Source organism: Meriones unguiculatus, chromosome 7 (genome assembly GCF_030254825.1).
Source record: "Meriones unguiculatus strain TT.TT164.6M chromosome 7, Bangor_MerUng_6.1, whole genome shotgun sequence".
NCBI classification, from domain to species: domain Eukaryota; kingdom Metazoa; phylum Chordata; class Mammalia; order Rodentia; family Muridae; genus Meriones; species Meriones unguiculatus.
The window spans coordinates 48,257,767-48,271,373 of NC_083355.1; the positions used below are offsets into that span (position 1 = coordinate 48,257,767).

At 39.6% G+C, this 13,607-nt stretch overlaps 1 protein-coding gene, 1 non-coding gene and 1 pseudogene across 2 annotated transcripts; all 3 read left to right on the top strand.

Moving 5' to 3' along the window:
- Positions 1–152: 152 nt before the first annotated feature.
- LOC110543213 (olfactory receptor-like protein OLF1) lies at positions 153–1,097 on the top strand. Its single transcript, XM_021629610.1, has one exon. It carries the CDS (start codon positions 153–155, stop codon positions 1,095–1,097), a length of 945 nt encoding a protein of 314 aa, XP_021485285.1.
- Positions 1,098–3,410: 2,313 nt separating this feature from the next.
- LOC110544577 (olfactory receptor 10AG1-like) lies at positions 3,411–12,555 on the top strand (annotated as a pseudogene).
- A 607-nt stretch (positions 12,556–13,162) lies between these two features.
- On the top strand, positions 13,163–13,269 carry LOC132655714 (U6 spliceosomal RNA). The gene has a single exon (XR_009593498.1). It is a non-coding gene; the product is annotated as a U6 spliceosomal RNA (small nuclear RNA).
- The last annotated feature ends 338 nt before the right edge of the window (positions 13,270–13,607 follow it).

Below are 13,607 nucleotides of genomic sequence, written 5' to 3' on the forward strand. Positions count from 1 at the left end.
ATAAAAATAAATAAATTAAAAAATAAAAATAAAAAATGAAATAACCTTGTTCTGAATTATCTCTATTTACCTGTATCATACTTTAAAAATTTTTTTCTTCACAATTTATTCATTAGACTTTGCTAAAAGAAAAAAAAAAAAACTACATATAGATGGAACTTACAAATGGAAACTACACCCTGGTCACCGAATTTATCCTGTTAGGTTTTCCAACACGGCCTGAATTTCAAATCATCTTATTCCTTTTGTTTCTGACGTTGTATGGCATGATTCTAGTAGGAAATATTGGCTTGATGTTGTTAATTAGGACAGACCAGCACCTTCAAACCCCTATGTACTTTTTCCTCAGCAACCTTTCCTTTGTAGACCTCTGTTATTCCTCAGTTATTGTTCCCAACATGCTCATCAATTTCCTGTCAGCAAAGAAATCTATTTCCTACCTCGGTTGTGCCCTGCAGTTTTATTTCTTCTGTACATTTGCAGATACTGAATCCTTTATTTTGGCAGCCATGGCCTATGATCGCTATGTAGCCATCTGCAATCCTTTGTTGTACACAGTTGCAATGTCCAGGGGTCTCTGCATATGGCTGATTGTGCTTTCATATGTTGGTGGCAACATGAGTTCCCTGGTTCACACATCCTTTGCCTTCATTCTGAAATATTGTGACAAAAATGTCATTAATCATTTCTTCTGTGACCTGCCTCCTCTGCTGAAGCTCTCCTGTACGGATACGTCCATTAACGAGTGGCTACTTTCCACATATGGGAGTTCTGTGGAGGTTATCTGTTTCTTCATCATCATTGTTTCCTATTCTTTCATCCTTCGCTCAGTCTTGAGGATACCCTCTACAAGTGGGAGAAAGAAAACCTTCTCCACTTGTGCCTCGCACCTGACCTCCGTGGCAATCTATCAGGGAACACTTCTCTTCATTTATTCTCGGCCTAGCTCTCTCTATTCCCCCAATACTGATAAAATCATCTCAGTGTTCTACACCATTATCATCCCAGTGTTGAACCCACTGATTTATAGTTTGAGAAATAAAGATGTAAAAGATGCTGCCAAAAAAGCTCTAAGGTCTAAAGTACAATCTCCATGACAAAATCTGTTCAAGATTCATCTCACTCCAACTATAGATGCTTAAGTGGAAACTTGCAGCAACATGGTGCAACAAAATGGAGAAATACTCTACTGATTCAAACACTTCTTCAATAATACAGCCAAGTGCATTTCACAATGCCAACTCATGGTGACTTTTAAGGAGTTAAAAATGAAGATAGGTGTGATGTGATACATTTGTAATTCAAGGATACGGGAAGCAAAGACAGAGTCAGGAGGATCATGATTGTGCAATTTAGACCATCCTTAGCTCTTCTCTTTCCCTCCCCGACTCTCCATCTTCTTCCCTTTTCTCTCTCCCTCTCCCTTCCTATCCCCTCTTCTTTCACATTCCTGCCTTTCCTCTCTTACCTTCTTTCTTCCTCCTTCTGAGGATTAGTGCAGTGCACCTATAAAGTGTACAAGGGCTAAAAGACAGTTCTGTACTTAAGAGATTAACATAGAAAGCTTAATGACTTGAGTTCAGTTTCCCAGAAGGAGAGCTATAAATTTGTCTCTGATATCCACACATGTATTGTGACATTTGCATGCCTGGACAAAGGCATACAAGTAGAGCACACAAATAAATAAAAAGGGAGATAAATAAATTGAATTTTAAATAATTTTAAATATAAAAAATGTCTTTAGGAATACAACATCCTTAGCCATTTAACATCTCAGAAATGGAAATTGAATCTATATCCCATCTCCACTAATGGCTATTACAACAACAACAATAAGAAGAATAAATATTATGTAAATAAATGTATTTATATTATATAAATAAATAAAATATTTGTAAGGATATGGAAAAAGAAAAAAACGTATTCGTTTTATTGATAGGACAAAAAATGAGTACAGCTACCACAGAAAGTGGGGAAGTTTCTTAAAAAGCTAAAACCAGAGCTAGGCTCTGACTTGACATATGATTCATGGGCATCTACCTAAAGGATTCCATCTCACCCAAAGTTACTTACACTGCACATTCATAATATATACATTGAAAAATGGAATAGGCTTACACGTCCATCAGTGGAAGAATAGAAACTGAAACTATAATGAATATACACCATGGAACTTTTTTGTGCTGCATAGGAAAATTGAATTCTGAATTTCCCGGAAAAATACATTAATCCAGAAATCATTATATTATATAAGGTAACATTGACTCCTAAATATAAATACATTATATTATCACTCTGAAGCAGGTTCTATCTTTCAATTTTGGTATCCATGTGTACATATATGTGAGAGAATAAGTATAAGTCATTAAACTAGAGAAGGGAGAAGAGGCTTTAAAGAAGGAGAGATAGATAACAGAATGCATATGACATTAAAGTGGAAATGGGCTACTAGAGTGGAAGAGCATAAGTGGAGGGGAAAGGAAAATGGAAATAATCAGGGGGGGATGAACAGAACAAATTATGGTTGAACATGTCATAATGATTCCTAACACTTGTATGTTTAAAATCAAACATAAAAATGCAGCACCCCCACTACTAATGGAAGGAATTTGAAGCTAGTTTGTTGAGGAATGTGGAAGAGTTTGGAATGTTGGTAAGAAAAGCCTTTTACTGTAAACAGCTTAATGGACCATTCTAGTTAAGCTTAGAAGACAAGAGTGTCAAAGCAGTACTGAAAACTGAGGTGGCTTGTGTTTGCATAATGTGTTTGCAGAAAAGAACAAGGATTCTTTCAAGAAATGTGATAGAAACCTATATCATATTTTGGCCAAGACTCTGTTTTCACTCTGTCTATGTCCTGAAACCAAAGTAAAGGTGAATTCAGAGATGATGAACTATTTTGAGGATGATACTGGCATAAGCAGCAGTGAGAGGTAAAGAAATCAACACCACAGAAATGAACCGTACCACAACAGGACAAGATGAATGCACTCAGGTAAAATTCATTCCATGAGGGTTCCTTTGTGTGCAGACTCAGGCTCCTTTAAAGGAAGAGAGACTAAGCTGAAGGAGGTACCTGTTCCTCGATAGCAATTTCCTAGGAAAGTATTTCTCCAAATTCAGCACACAGATGAAGGCAAGAACTAGTCTAAAACACATTGAGGTAGTCATGGAAGTAGCTAAGGCTAGGTTATGTTTGGCATGGCAAGAATACAAAGCACAAATACGTGGCACATACGTATAATAAACTTTACACTATACACCGAGTTACCAGGGAAGACAGACCACCAATTAAGGAATTTCCCAGTTAAGAATGGCCATGTCAGTGTCTATAAGAAATTGTCTTGGTATGAGAGTGATAGGCACCATCCCTGGGATAGGTCTGGGATGGATAAGAAAACTAGACGAGCATGAGCCTGAGTGAGCCAGTAAGTAGCATTCTTCTGTGGTTTCTGCTATAGTTTCTATTTGGGTTCCTGCTCTGAACTCCATTTCAGGAATGTGTCCTGGAAACATCAGCTGAAATAAACCCTTCCCTCCCATCAGTTGCTCACAGACAGAGTAATTTAACACAGGAACAGAGAATAAACTAGGACAGAAATTATGAAGAAGATGAAGTATAAGTTCTAAACAGACTCTATGATGCTGAACAGAACTGGAACACAGAACATCTGCTGAAGACAGCTGGCCCCAGAAATATCTATGCAGGTTTCAGTCAGAGGTAAAGGGGCTACCTAAGTCTTTGTTAAGCAGATGAGTGTTTTACAAGTTCCAGGCCTTAGATATGGAGCTGCAGTATTTAGTGTTTAATCATTGACAACTTGTTTTTTGTTGGATGTTCACTTTCTGTGATGTTTTGTTGCTGACTTATTCTTTGATAAGCCATGATAGCTATCTCTTGTAATAGAAAAGTTTATTCTGTGGTAACTATGTGTTTGAAATATATAACTTACTTTTTTTCTTTTTCTTTTTTTTATTGATTTAATATTATTATAATTTATTCACTTTGTATCCCAGTTGTAGCCCCTCCCTCAGCTCCTCCTAGTTACACCCTTCCTCTCCCTTCTCTACCTGTCCCCTCCTCTTTCTCTGTGGCTAGTAATCGGACAGACCAGACTCTGTTTACTAGGGAAACCACATGGAGGCTGAGCTGCCTATGGTTTACATCTGAGCAGAGGGTCTAGATACCCCTTCATGCGTGGTCCTTGGTTGATTCATCAATCTCTTCAATACTCTGCTTCAATACCCTGCTGGGTACATTCCTTCAGAGGCCCTCAGTGGAAGGGTCCTGATCTGTTCCCTGATTTCTACTGCTTCTGACGTCTAAACTGTGGCCCCTCTGAATGAGCATTAAGCATCTTCCCTAGGGACCTCCTTGTTGTTTAACTTCTTTAGGACTATAGATTTTAGTATGTTTATCCTATATTATATGATTAATATCCACATAAAATTGAATACATACCATGTGTGTTTTTCTGCTTCTGGGGTACCACACTCAGGTTGTTCTTTTCTAGTTCCATACATTTGCCTGCAAATTTCACTGTTTCCTTGATTTTAATGGCTGAATAGTTATCCATTGTGTAAATGTACCATGATTTCTGTATCCATTTTTTTGGTTGAGGTGGTTTGCAGATTCTGGCTATTGTGAATAAAACTGCTATGAACCTTGAACAAATGTCCTTGTTGAATGATTTTTCATGTTTCCGATATATGCCCAGGAGTGGTAAAGATGAATCCTGAAGTAGAACTATTTCTATTTTTCTGAGAAATCTCCAGATTGCTTTCCAAAGTGGTTGTACATGTTTACATTCTCACAAATGGTGGAATGTTCCCCTTTCTTGACATCTTCTCTAACGTGTGTAGTCACTTGAGTTTTTGATCTTAGCCATTCTGATGGGTGTAAGGTGAAATCTCAGGCTTATTTTGATTTGCCTTTCCCTGATGACTAAGGACATTGAGCATTTCTTTAAGCATCTCAGCCATTTGATATTCTTCTGTTGATAATTCTCTGTTTAGCTCTGTGCACCATTTTTTTTAAACTGGATTACTTGGTTTGTTGGTGTTTAACTTCTTGAGTTCTTTATATATTCTGGATATTAGCTCTCTGGGTTGGTGAAGATCCTTTCCTAGTCCTTTCATGGTGTCCTTGATTTCTTGATGTTTTGTGTCAGGACCTTCTCTGTTTTTTTGTCTGTTTTTGGGTGATGTATTGATTTCTTTATTGTATCTTCAGTGCGTGAGATTCTCTCCTGCATCTCTAATATTCTGTCGGTGATGCTTACCTCTGTGGTTCCTGATCTCTTTACTAGGTTTTCGATATCCAGGAATTTCTCAGTGTGTGTTTTCTTTGTTGATTCTATTTTCATATCTTGCACTATTTCTTTCATGTGTTTGAGTGTGGATTCCTATCTCTCCATGATGGACTCTATTTGTTTGGCTGCATTCGCCTGTATTTCTTTGAGAGATTTGTTTGTGTCTCTTTATGTGCCTCTAATAATTGGGTAAACATAGATTTAAGATCATTTTCCTGTGTTCCTGATGCAACAAAATACCCACTGATTTTTGGGTTGCTGGTGAAGCCATGGTGTCCTGATTTTTGTTGGATGTGTTCTTACTTTGGCCTTTAGCCTTCTGGTTGCACATAGCCTTGGCTGTTTGTTCCTGGAGCCTGTACTGCAGATTGGGTCTGCCTGTCTCTGGAGTCTGGAGTAGTCTTTAGGAAGATGGGAGAGGTCCAGGGGGTTGGGAATGGATGCTGATGTTTCAGATGCAGCTCAGGAAGGAAGGTCGCAGTGCATGTGCACAAGTATGGTTCATGGGAGTGTGCTTTGAGGGCAAGAGGGTATGCACGGGTGCCTAGGAGGGCAGGGTGTGAGTGCAGGTGGTTGTGCTGGTGCAGTTCAAGGATGCAGTGTGCATGCACAGGGACCCTGAATGGCTCAGTGTGGGTGGCAATTGCAGGGTGTCTCAGGTGAGTTCTGAGTCGTGACCCTCAGGCCTGTCATACTTTGTGCTCCAGCCACTCAGAGCTGCCTGGACTGAGCCATTTTGGATCCAGGATCCATGCACTTCTGCTGTTTGTTGTTTGCCTGGACTCAACGCAGTGATCCTCAGAACAGGGGCTTGGATGTTGGGAGTGCTGTCCCAGGAATCTGACACTGTGCAAGGGTTGGGGGTGGGATCAGATATTTGGCTATTAGCACAGAGTGTGCCCAGGTCTGGGGCTTCACAGGCACTCTTAACAGGCATCTGAGGATAGCACAGGAGGCTCATTGTTCTCTGATCTCAGATTTGGGCAGGAGTGACAGGAATTATGGATTTGATGGACCCCCAACTGTCCCAGGGATCCTGATGCTATCCCCACAGGGGAGCAGGTGGGATTCTCTGTCTGCCTGCTAGAGCGGAGGGTCCCCAGCTCTTTCTTCTTATTTTATCTGGTAAAACCATATGAGTTCTGGAGTCACAAAAGTCTGATTTGATACTTTGAGTAGTGCTCAATCAGGATAAATTTTCCAATAAATAATTTTCTTCACAAATATGCATATTTTCTTCATGGTGTCTATGCTCAAAAGCAGCTTTCACAAACTTTTAACCAGCAACACAATATAAATTTCTTAAGGCTCTAATAGAAATGCAGAATGTTATTTCCCCCCTAAACCAACCACAGTTTCATGTCAGTTATAAACTAGCTCCATCCCCACATGACTCCATCTCCCAGCCCCTGGCGTTCTCTGCTGTCACGATTGTGAGACCACATTGCTTTCTGTTGATGTTGTTGCTGCTACTTTATTTTGTTTTATAAATCTCTACCATCAATTCCCAATTAAAATTATAATTAGAGAATATTTAGAATCTTTTACATGTTACTATTTTTCTAGAATATTATAAAAAAATTAAGTTTATGTTTAATGTATATTAAATGTGTTCCTTTGTCGTTTTTTAGGCTTATTACTGCTAGTAAATGGTGATGTGGTGTCTCCTTATATTGAGATACTTATTTCACTTTCTTAATATTGACAATATAATATGAACACAAGCTAGCTCATACACTCCTTACACATGAATGAATGGGAATAAAGTAATTCATCCATTATCTGTGCTCCCTACCGCCATGTGCCATGCAGACAGATAAATATGCGCTATCTGCTTAATGGATGAATTGTATGTGTCAGAAATTCAGCTACCAATAATTGCTTGTTTGAGAGGCCTATTCATATGAAATAGGCAATTTGATGTTTTTGTATTTTATCTAGTAATTTAATAAATTATTTTTGCAAAACAATATTCTATGTGTTGCACATAAAGTGTAGTGACTGTTAAAACCTTGTAATCAATATTTAGACATAAGAATAAAACAAAAATAACATAAGCATGAGCACACATTTGCCTGAACACACACACACACAAACACAATGGTAAACACTGAACAGAAAAAAAAAAACTGCTTATGGCAGAATTAGTGAGGCTGTAATGATTTGAGAAAAATCCAGATACTCCCTCTCCAACTCAAAGTCTAATCACAACTTATGCCTCCTGATCTCATATAGCTTACACTGGAAGATAAACTCAAGGTTTAACTAAATAATATTTTATGGCTTTAATTTATTTTATTTTTAGTATTGAAATTACAAAGTTCCACTAAATACAAGCCAAGGGAAAACCTTGGAGACACCACACAAAATCATAAGAAATATTTTTCAGAGTTTGGATGTACAAGATAATGCATCTTTTTTTGCATATTCCTTTCATTAATATAATAAAATATCTAAATATTTTGGTACATGCTTGTCATTTTTTTTTTCTCAATGAAGTTTATTCAGGAACCTTGAACAATCTTCTGATCTTCTGACCCTGGGGAAAGCCAGCCCACAGCTTAAATAGCCTCTGGGTAGCCAACCCTAGCATGCTACGTGTGCAATGTAGATAGGTCCACATGCACGGAAGCAAGCCAGATCCTCAGCCTTAGCCAAATATGGAGTTGTTTGTGACAGAGAGCACTCACCATCGGGAAGGTGGAAGGCAGAAACCAGCTCCATCTTTAAGGCGTGGCATTACGCAGCTCTCTACAGTTCCCCCTTTTTGTTTTAGATGCATCAGGCAAGAGTAGAGGTCTAATCTCTGATATTAGAAATAAATTGGGACTTTGTACCGATGTTCATTTAGGTGTCATCCACCCAAAGAGCATCAGACCCGTCTGATACCTTTTTCTCAGAGGCGGGACCTGGGGCATCAACCCGCATGCAATCAGACATGCTCTTCTCTGGGTCGAAAGCGGCTGACCCTGAGTGCAGTGCTTAGCCTCGCATCCTGAGCGTATCATTTTAGCTTTTTATGGTATCCAACCATGCTTGGGGAGAATGTCCTGCTTCAATGGCTGTAAAGGCCTGAATGATCATGGCTGCATCACACTGTTGTGAGACTCTAATCTTGCATATACACCACAGGCAAACCAAGGAGACCAACACCAGAAGGCCTGCTAACGCTCCCATGCCCGCCCATTCCTTCAGATGATTCATGGCTGCAGCAATCCATGATGATAATCCTGTGGCTAGTCCTGCGTCCACTCTGGTAGAATTTACCGTAACAATGGGCACTCTCAGCTGCTCCATCATAGTATCGAATTCTCCAATCCAATTACCTAAAATATAGCTAGACAATTGTTTAGACAGATTTGCAGCATGGGAAAAATTCTCATATTGTATGCTAGTGACACCAAGTCCAGCATACTTCCATTGACAGCCAAGTTGAGCGATTTGCCATAGGGTATCAATTTGCTCCTGCACGAGGTCAATCCTCTGATTGAACACCATCAAGCCTCCTTTTAGTTGAGCATTAATTTCTTTTTGTACATCTAAAGCATGAGCTACATTGGCTAAAAGATTATTTAGGGTCTGAGCAGTCTGCATAGTATGACTCATGGCTAATGCCGCGGTGGTAGCTCCAACAGCCGCCAATGAGATGGCAGTAACAATGGCGGCTGTAATTCCAAGATCCCTTTTCTGTCTGAAGAGAGTCATAGCATGAGGGGCATCAACGGGCACAGGCATGCCAGTAACCAGGGCATACCTAAATTCACTAGTATTCTAGCATTGGGCAAAAAAGCAAGTATCATTACCACAATTACTTGGCTCTATCTGGGTAACAATGAATAAAAATGGGGGATATAAACAAACAATTGTGGACTTATAGGAAATATTGTGAGAAGCCTTAACCCCCTCGTTGGAACATCCTGCATCAGTTCTAGAACTAGCAGTGGTGGTGTCTGAGGTCTGAGTAGGTTCAGGAGACCATTGCCCCCAGGGGCGAGACGTGCTCCATATAAATTGACTAACTCCATGTTTTCCTCCACTTTTGAAAGTCATTTAAGGTTCTTAAATTATCTTTTCTTTTTTTTCCTTTTTTTAAAATTTTTCATCAATTACACTTTATTCATTCTGCATCCCCCCATAAGCCCCTCCCTCCTCTCCTCCCAATTCCACCCTCCCTCCTCCCTCTGCATGCATGCCACTCCCCAAGTCCACTAATAGGGGAGGTTCTCCTCTCCTTTCTGATCTTAGTCCATCAGTTCACATCAAAAGTGGCTGCATTGTCCTCTACTATGGCCTGGTAAGGCTGCTCCCCCCCAGGGGGAGGTGATCAAAGAGCAGGCCAGTCAGAGTATGTCAGAAGCAGTCCCTCTTCCCATTACTATGGAACCCACTTGGACACTGAACTGCCATGGGCTACATCTGTGCAGGGGTTCTAGGTTATCTTCATGAATAGTCCTTGGTTGGAGTATGAGTCTCTGGGAAGTTCCCTGTGTTCAAATTTTCTTGTTCTGTTGAAACCCAGAATTGCTAAACCAATCCTCTACAATAAAAGATCTTCTGGAGGTATCTCCATCCCTGATCTTAAGTTGTACTATAGAGCAACAGTTTTAAAAACTGCATGGTACTGGCATAGAAACAGAATTGTGGATCAATGGAACCGAACAGAGAACCCAGAAATAAACCCACACAATTATGGACACCTGATCTTTGACAAAGATGCCAAAACTATACAATGGAAAAAAGATAGCATCTTCAACAAATGGTGCTGGTCCAACTGGATGTCTACATGTAGAAAAATGAAAATAGATCCATACTTATCACCCTGCACAAAACTGAAGTCCAAGTGGATCAAAGACCTCAACATAAAACCAGACACATTAAATCGGCTAGAAAAAAAAAGTGGGGAATACCCTAGAACTCATTGGTTCAGGAGAAAACTTCCTGAACAGAACACCAACAGCACAGGCTCTAAGAGCAACAATCAATAAATGGGACCTCATGAAACTGAAAAGCTTCTGCAAAGCAAAGGACACCATCATCAAAACAAAGCGACTGCCTACAGATTGGGAAAGAATCTTCACCAACCCTTTATCTGACAGAGGACTCATATCCAGTATATATAAAGAACTAAAGAAGCTGAAAAGCAGCAAACCAAGTAATCCACTTAAGAAATGGGTAACAGAGCTAAACAGAGAATTCTCTGTAGAGGATTATCGAATGGCAGAGAAACACTTAAAGAAATGTTCAACCTCATTAGCCATTAGGGAAATGCAAATCAAAACAACCCTGAGATTTCACCTTACACCCATCAGAATGGCCAAGATGAAAAACTCAAGTGACAACACATGCTGGAGAGGTTGTGGAGAAAGGGGAACCCTTCTCCACTGCTGGTGGGAATGTAAACTTGTACAACCACTCTGGAAATCAATCTGGTGCTTTCTCAGACAACTAAGAATAGCGCTTCCTCAAGATCCAGCCATACCATTCCTGGGCATATATCCAAAAGAGGCTCAAGTACACAAAAAGGACATTTGCTCAACCATGTTTGTAGCAGCTTTATTTGTAATAGGCAGAAGCTGGAAACAACTCAGATGCCCCTCAACTGAAGAATGGATGCAGAAATTGTGGTACATCTATACAATGGAATATTACTCAGCAATGAAAAATAAGGAAATCATGAAATTTGCAGGTAAATGGTGGGACCTGGAAAGGATCATCCTGAGTGAGTTGTCCCAGAAGCAAAAGGACACACACGGTATATACTCACTCATATAGACATACAACATAGGACAAATCCACTAAAATCTGTGCATCTAAAGAAACTAAGCAAGAGAGAGAACCCTATCTAAAATGCTCAATCCCCATCCTTAAAGGCAAAGAGGATGGACATCAGAAGAAGAAGAAAACAGGAAACGACCTAGGAACCTACCACAGAGGACCTCTGAAAGCCTGTGCCCTACAGATTATCAAAGCAGATGCTGAGCCTGATGGGCAACTGTTGGGCAGAGTGAATGGAATTTTAGGTAAGAACTGGGAAATAGTAAGAGCTGGAGAGGACAGGGTCTCCACAAAGATAATGCATCTTATCAACATAACTACATAATACAATCTATCTCAGAAGGTTAAAAGCTCAAGTTTTATTTATTAATTATGAAAATATATTTAAATTGTAGTTTTAAACCAATGGAATTTAAACTTTTAATTATTAAAAAGAGAAAACTAAAGTGTGGTGTCAGAAAAGCATTAGCAACTAAACAGATGAAAGTAGAAGTGACATGTACTTTTGATTTAACATATCCCACAGGTGAGACTTGAGGAGCTCATGGCCATAAACAATGTTTCCACGGTGATACAGTTTGTTCTGTTAGGATTTTCTGACCTTCCAAACCTCCAAGGATTTCTATTTGCAGTGTTTTCTGTTGTTTATATAATTATCCTGGTTGGAAATTTCCTCATAATAGTAATAACCAGCATGGACCCTACATTGCAGAAACCCATGTATTTTTTTTCTGTCAAATTTTTCTGCTCTGGAAATCTGTTATGTGTCAGTTACTATTCCAAGGATTCTGTTCAACATCAAGGCACAGGACAGAAGCATTTCAGTGATGTCCTGTGCCACACAGTTGTGCTTCTTCCTTATCTTTGGAACGACTGAATGCTTGCTTCTGGCTCTTATGTCTTATGACCGCTATGTGGCCACCTGCCACCCTCTTCACTATACTCTGGTCATGAACCCAACAAAGTGCACTTATGTGGCAGTGGGGTCCTGGCTTGATGGCATCCCATTACAGATAGGACAAACCTGCCAGATATTCTCTCTGAATTTCTGCAACTCTAACCAAATAGACCACTTCTTCTGTGACATACTGCCCATTCTCAAGCTGGCCTGCGGGGACACTTCAGTGCATGAACTGCCTGTCTATGTGGTCGTTATAGTGGTGACTACACTCCCCTTTATACTGGTGCTTACATCCTACAGCAAAATCATTGCAGCCATCCTCAGGTTGCCAACAGCCAAAGGCGGGCAAAAGCCTTCTCCATATGCTCTTCCCACTTGCTGGTTGTCGTTGTGTTTTATGGGCCTGCTACAGTTACCTACTTGAGACCAAAGTCCATGTGTTCTCCCGGAACTGACAAACTTCTCTCTCTGTTCTACTGTTGTGACTCCCATGTTCAGTCCTCTGATATACAGCCTTAGAAACAAGAGGTGGTTGGAGCTCTGAAAAAATTATTTCCTAAAGCATAGGCTTTTAGTGCAGAATATAGTTCCATTTTAAGAGAACTATCTTAACTCTGTTTATGCTTCCTTTGAGGATGCAGTCACTCCCAACTTACATATATTTTTCACTTAAATATTATGAAATTTTGCATCATATATATTATGAAAATATCTATCTTCAATGATCTATGCTGAGAGATGGAGTCATGTGGGGATGGAGCTAGTTTATAACTGACATGAAACTGTGGTTGGTTTAGGGGGGAAATAACATTCTGTATTTCTATTAGAGCCTTAAGAAATTTATGTTGTGTTGCTGGTTAAAAGTTTGTGAAAGCTGCTTTTGAGCATGGTCATCATGAAGAAAATATGCATATTTGTGAAGAAAATTATTTATTGGAAAATTTATTCTGATTGAGCACTACTCAAAGTATCAAATCAGACTCCAGAACTCATATGGTTTTAATTTACCAGATAAAATAAGAAGAAAGAGCAACATTATAAGTAGATAACCTCATAGGAGATCTGATGACTGAGTTGCTAGGATATCTATAAAGTAGTAAGTAATGACAATACTAGCTTCTTTTGGTGTACAGATTTTAGTATGTTTATCATATATGTCTAATATTCACTTATAGTGCTTGCTTCGGCAGCACATATACTAAAATTGGAACGATACAGAGAAGATTAGCATGGCCCCTGCGCAAGGATGACACACAAATTCATGAAGCGTTCCATATTTTTAAAGATAATCAATTGAGCGGACATGGGGTAAGATGATCAATCCTCGTTTAGAAAGACAGATGGGATGTGCATTGAACGTATGACAGGAGTCTACTGAGTGCATCTGAAAGACTCTAACTAGCAGTGTTTTCAAAGCAAAGACTCATGACCAAACCTTTGGCAGAGTACAGGGAATCATAAGAAAGAAGGAGAGTTAGTCTGTTGGGGAAAGGATAGGAGCTCCACAAGGACCAAATATATCTGGGCACAGGGTCTTTTCTGAGACTGACATTCAACCAAGGACCATGTATGGTTATAACCTAGAACCTCCACTCAGATGTATCCTGTGGTAGCTCAGT

Coding starts and splice junctions, on each gene's coding strand:
- LOC110543213 (XM_021629610.1), top strand. CDS start 153: ATGGAACTTACAAATGGAAACTACACCCTGGTCACCGAATTTATCCTG.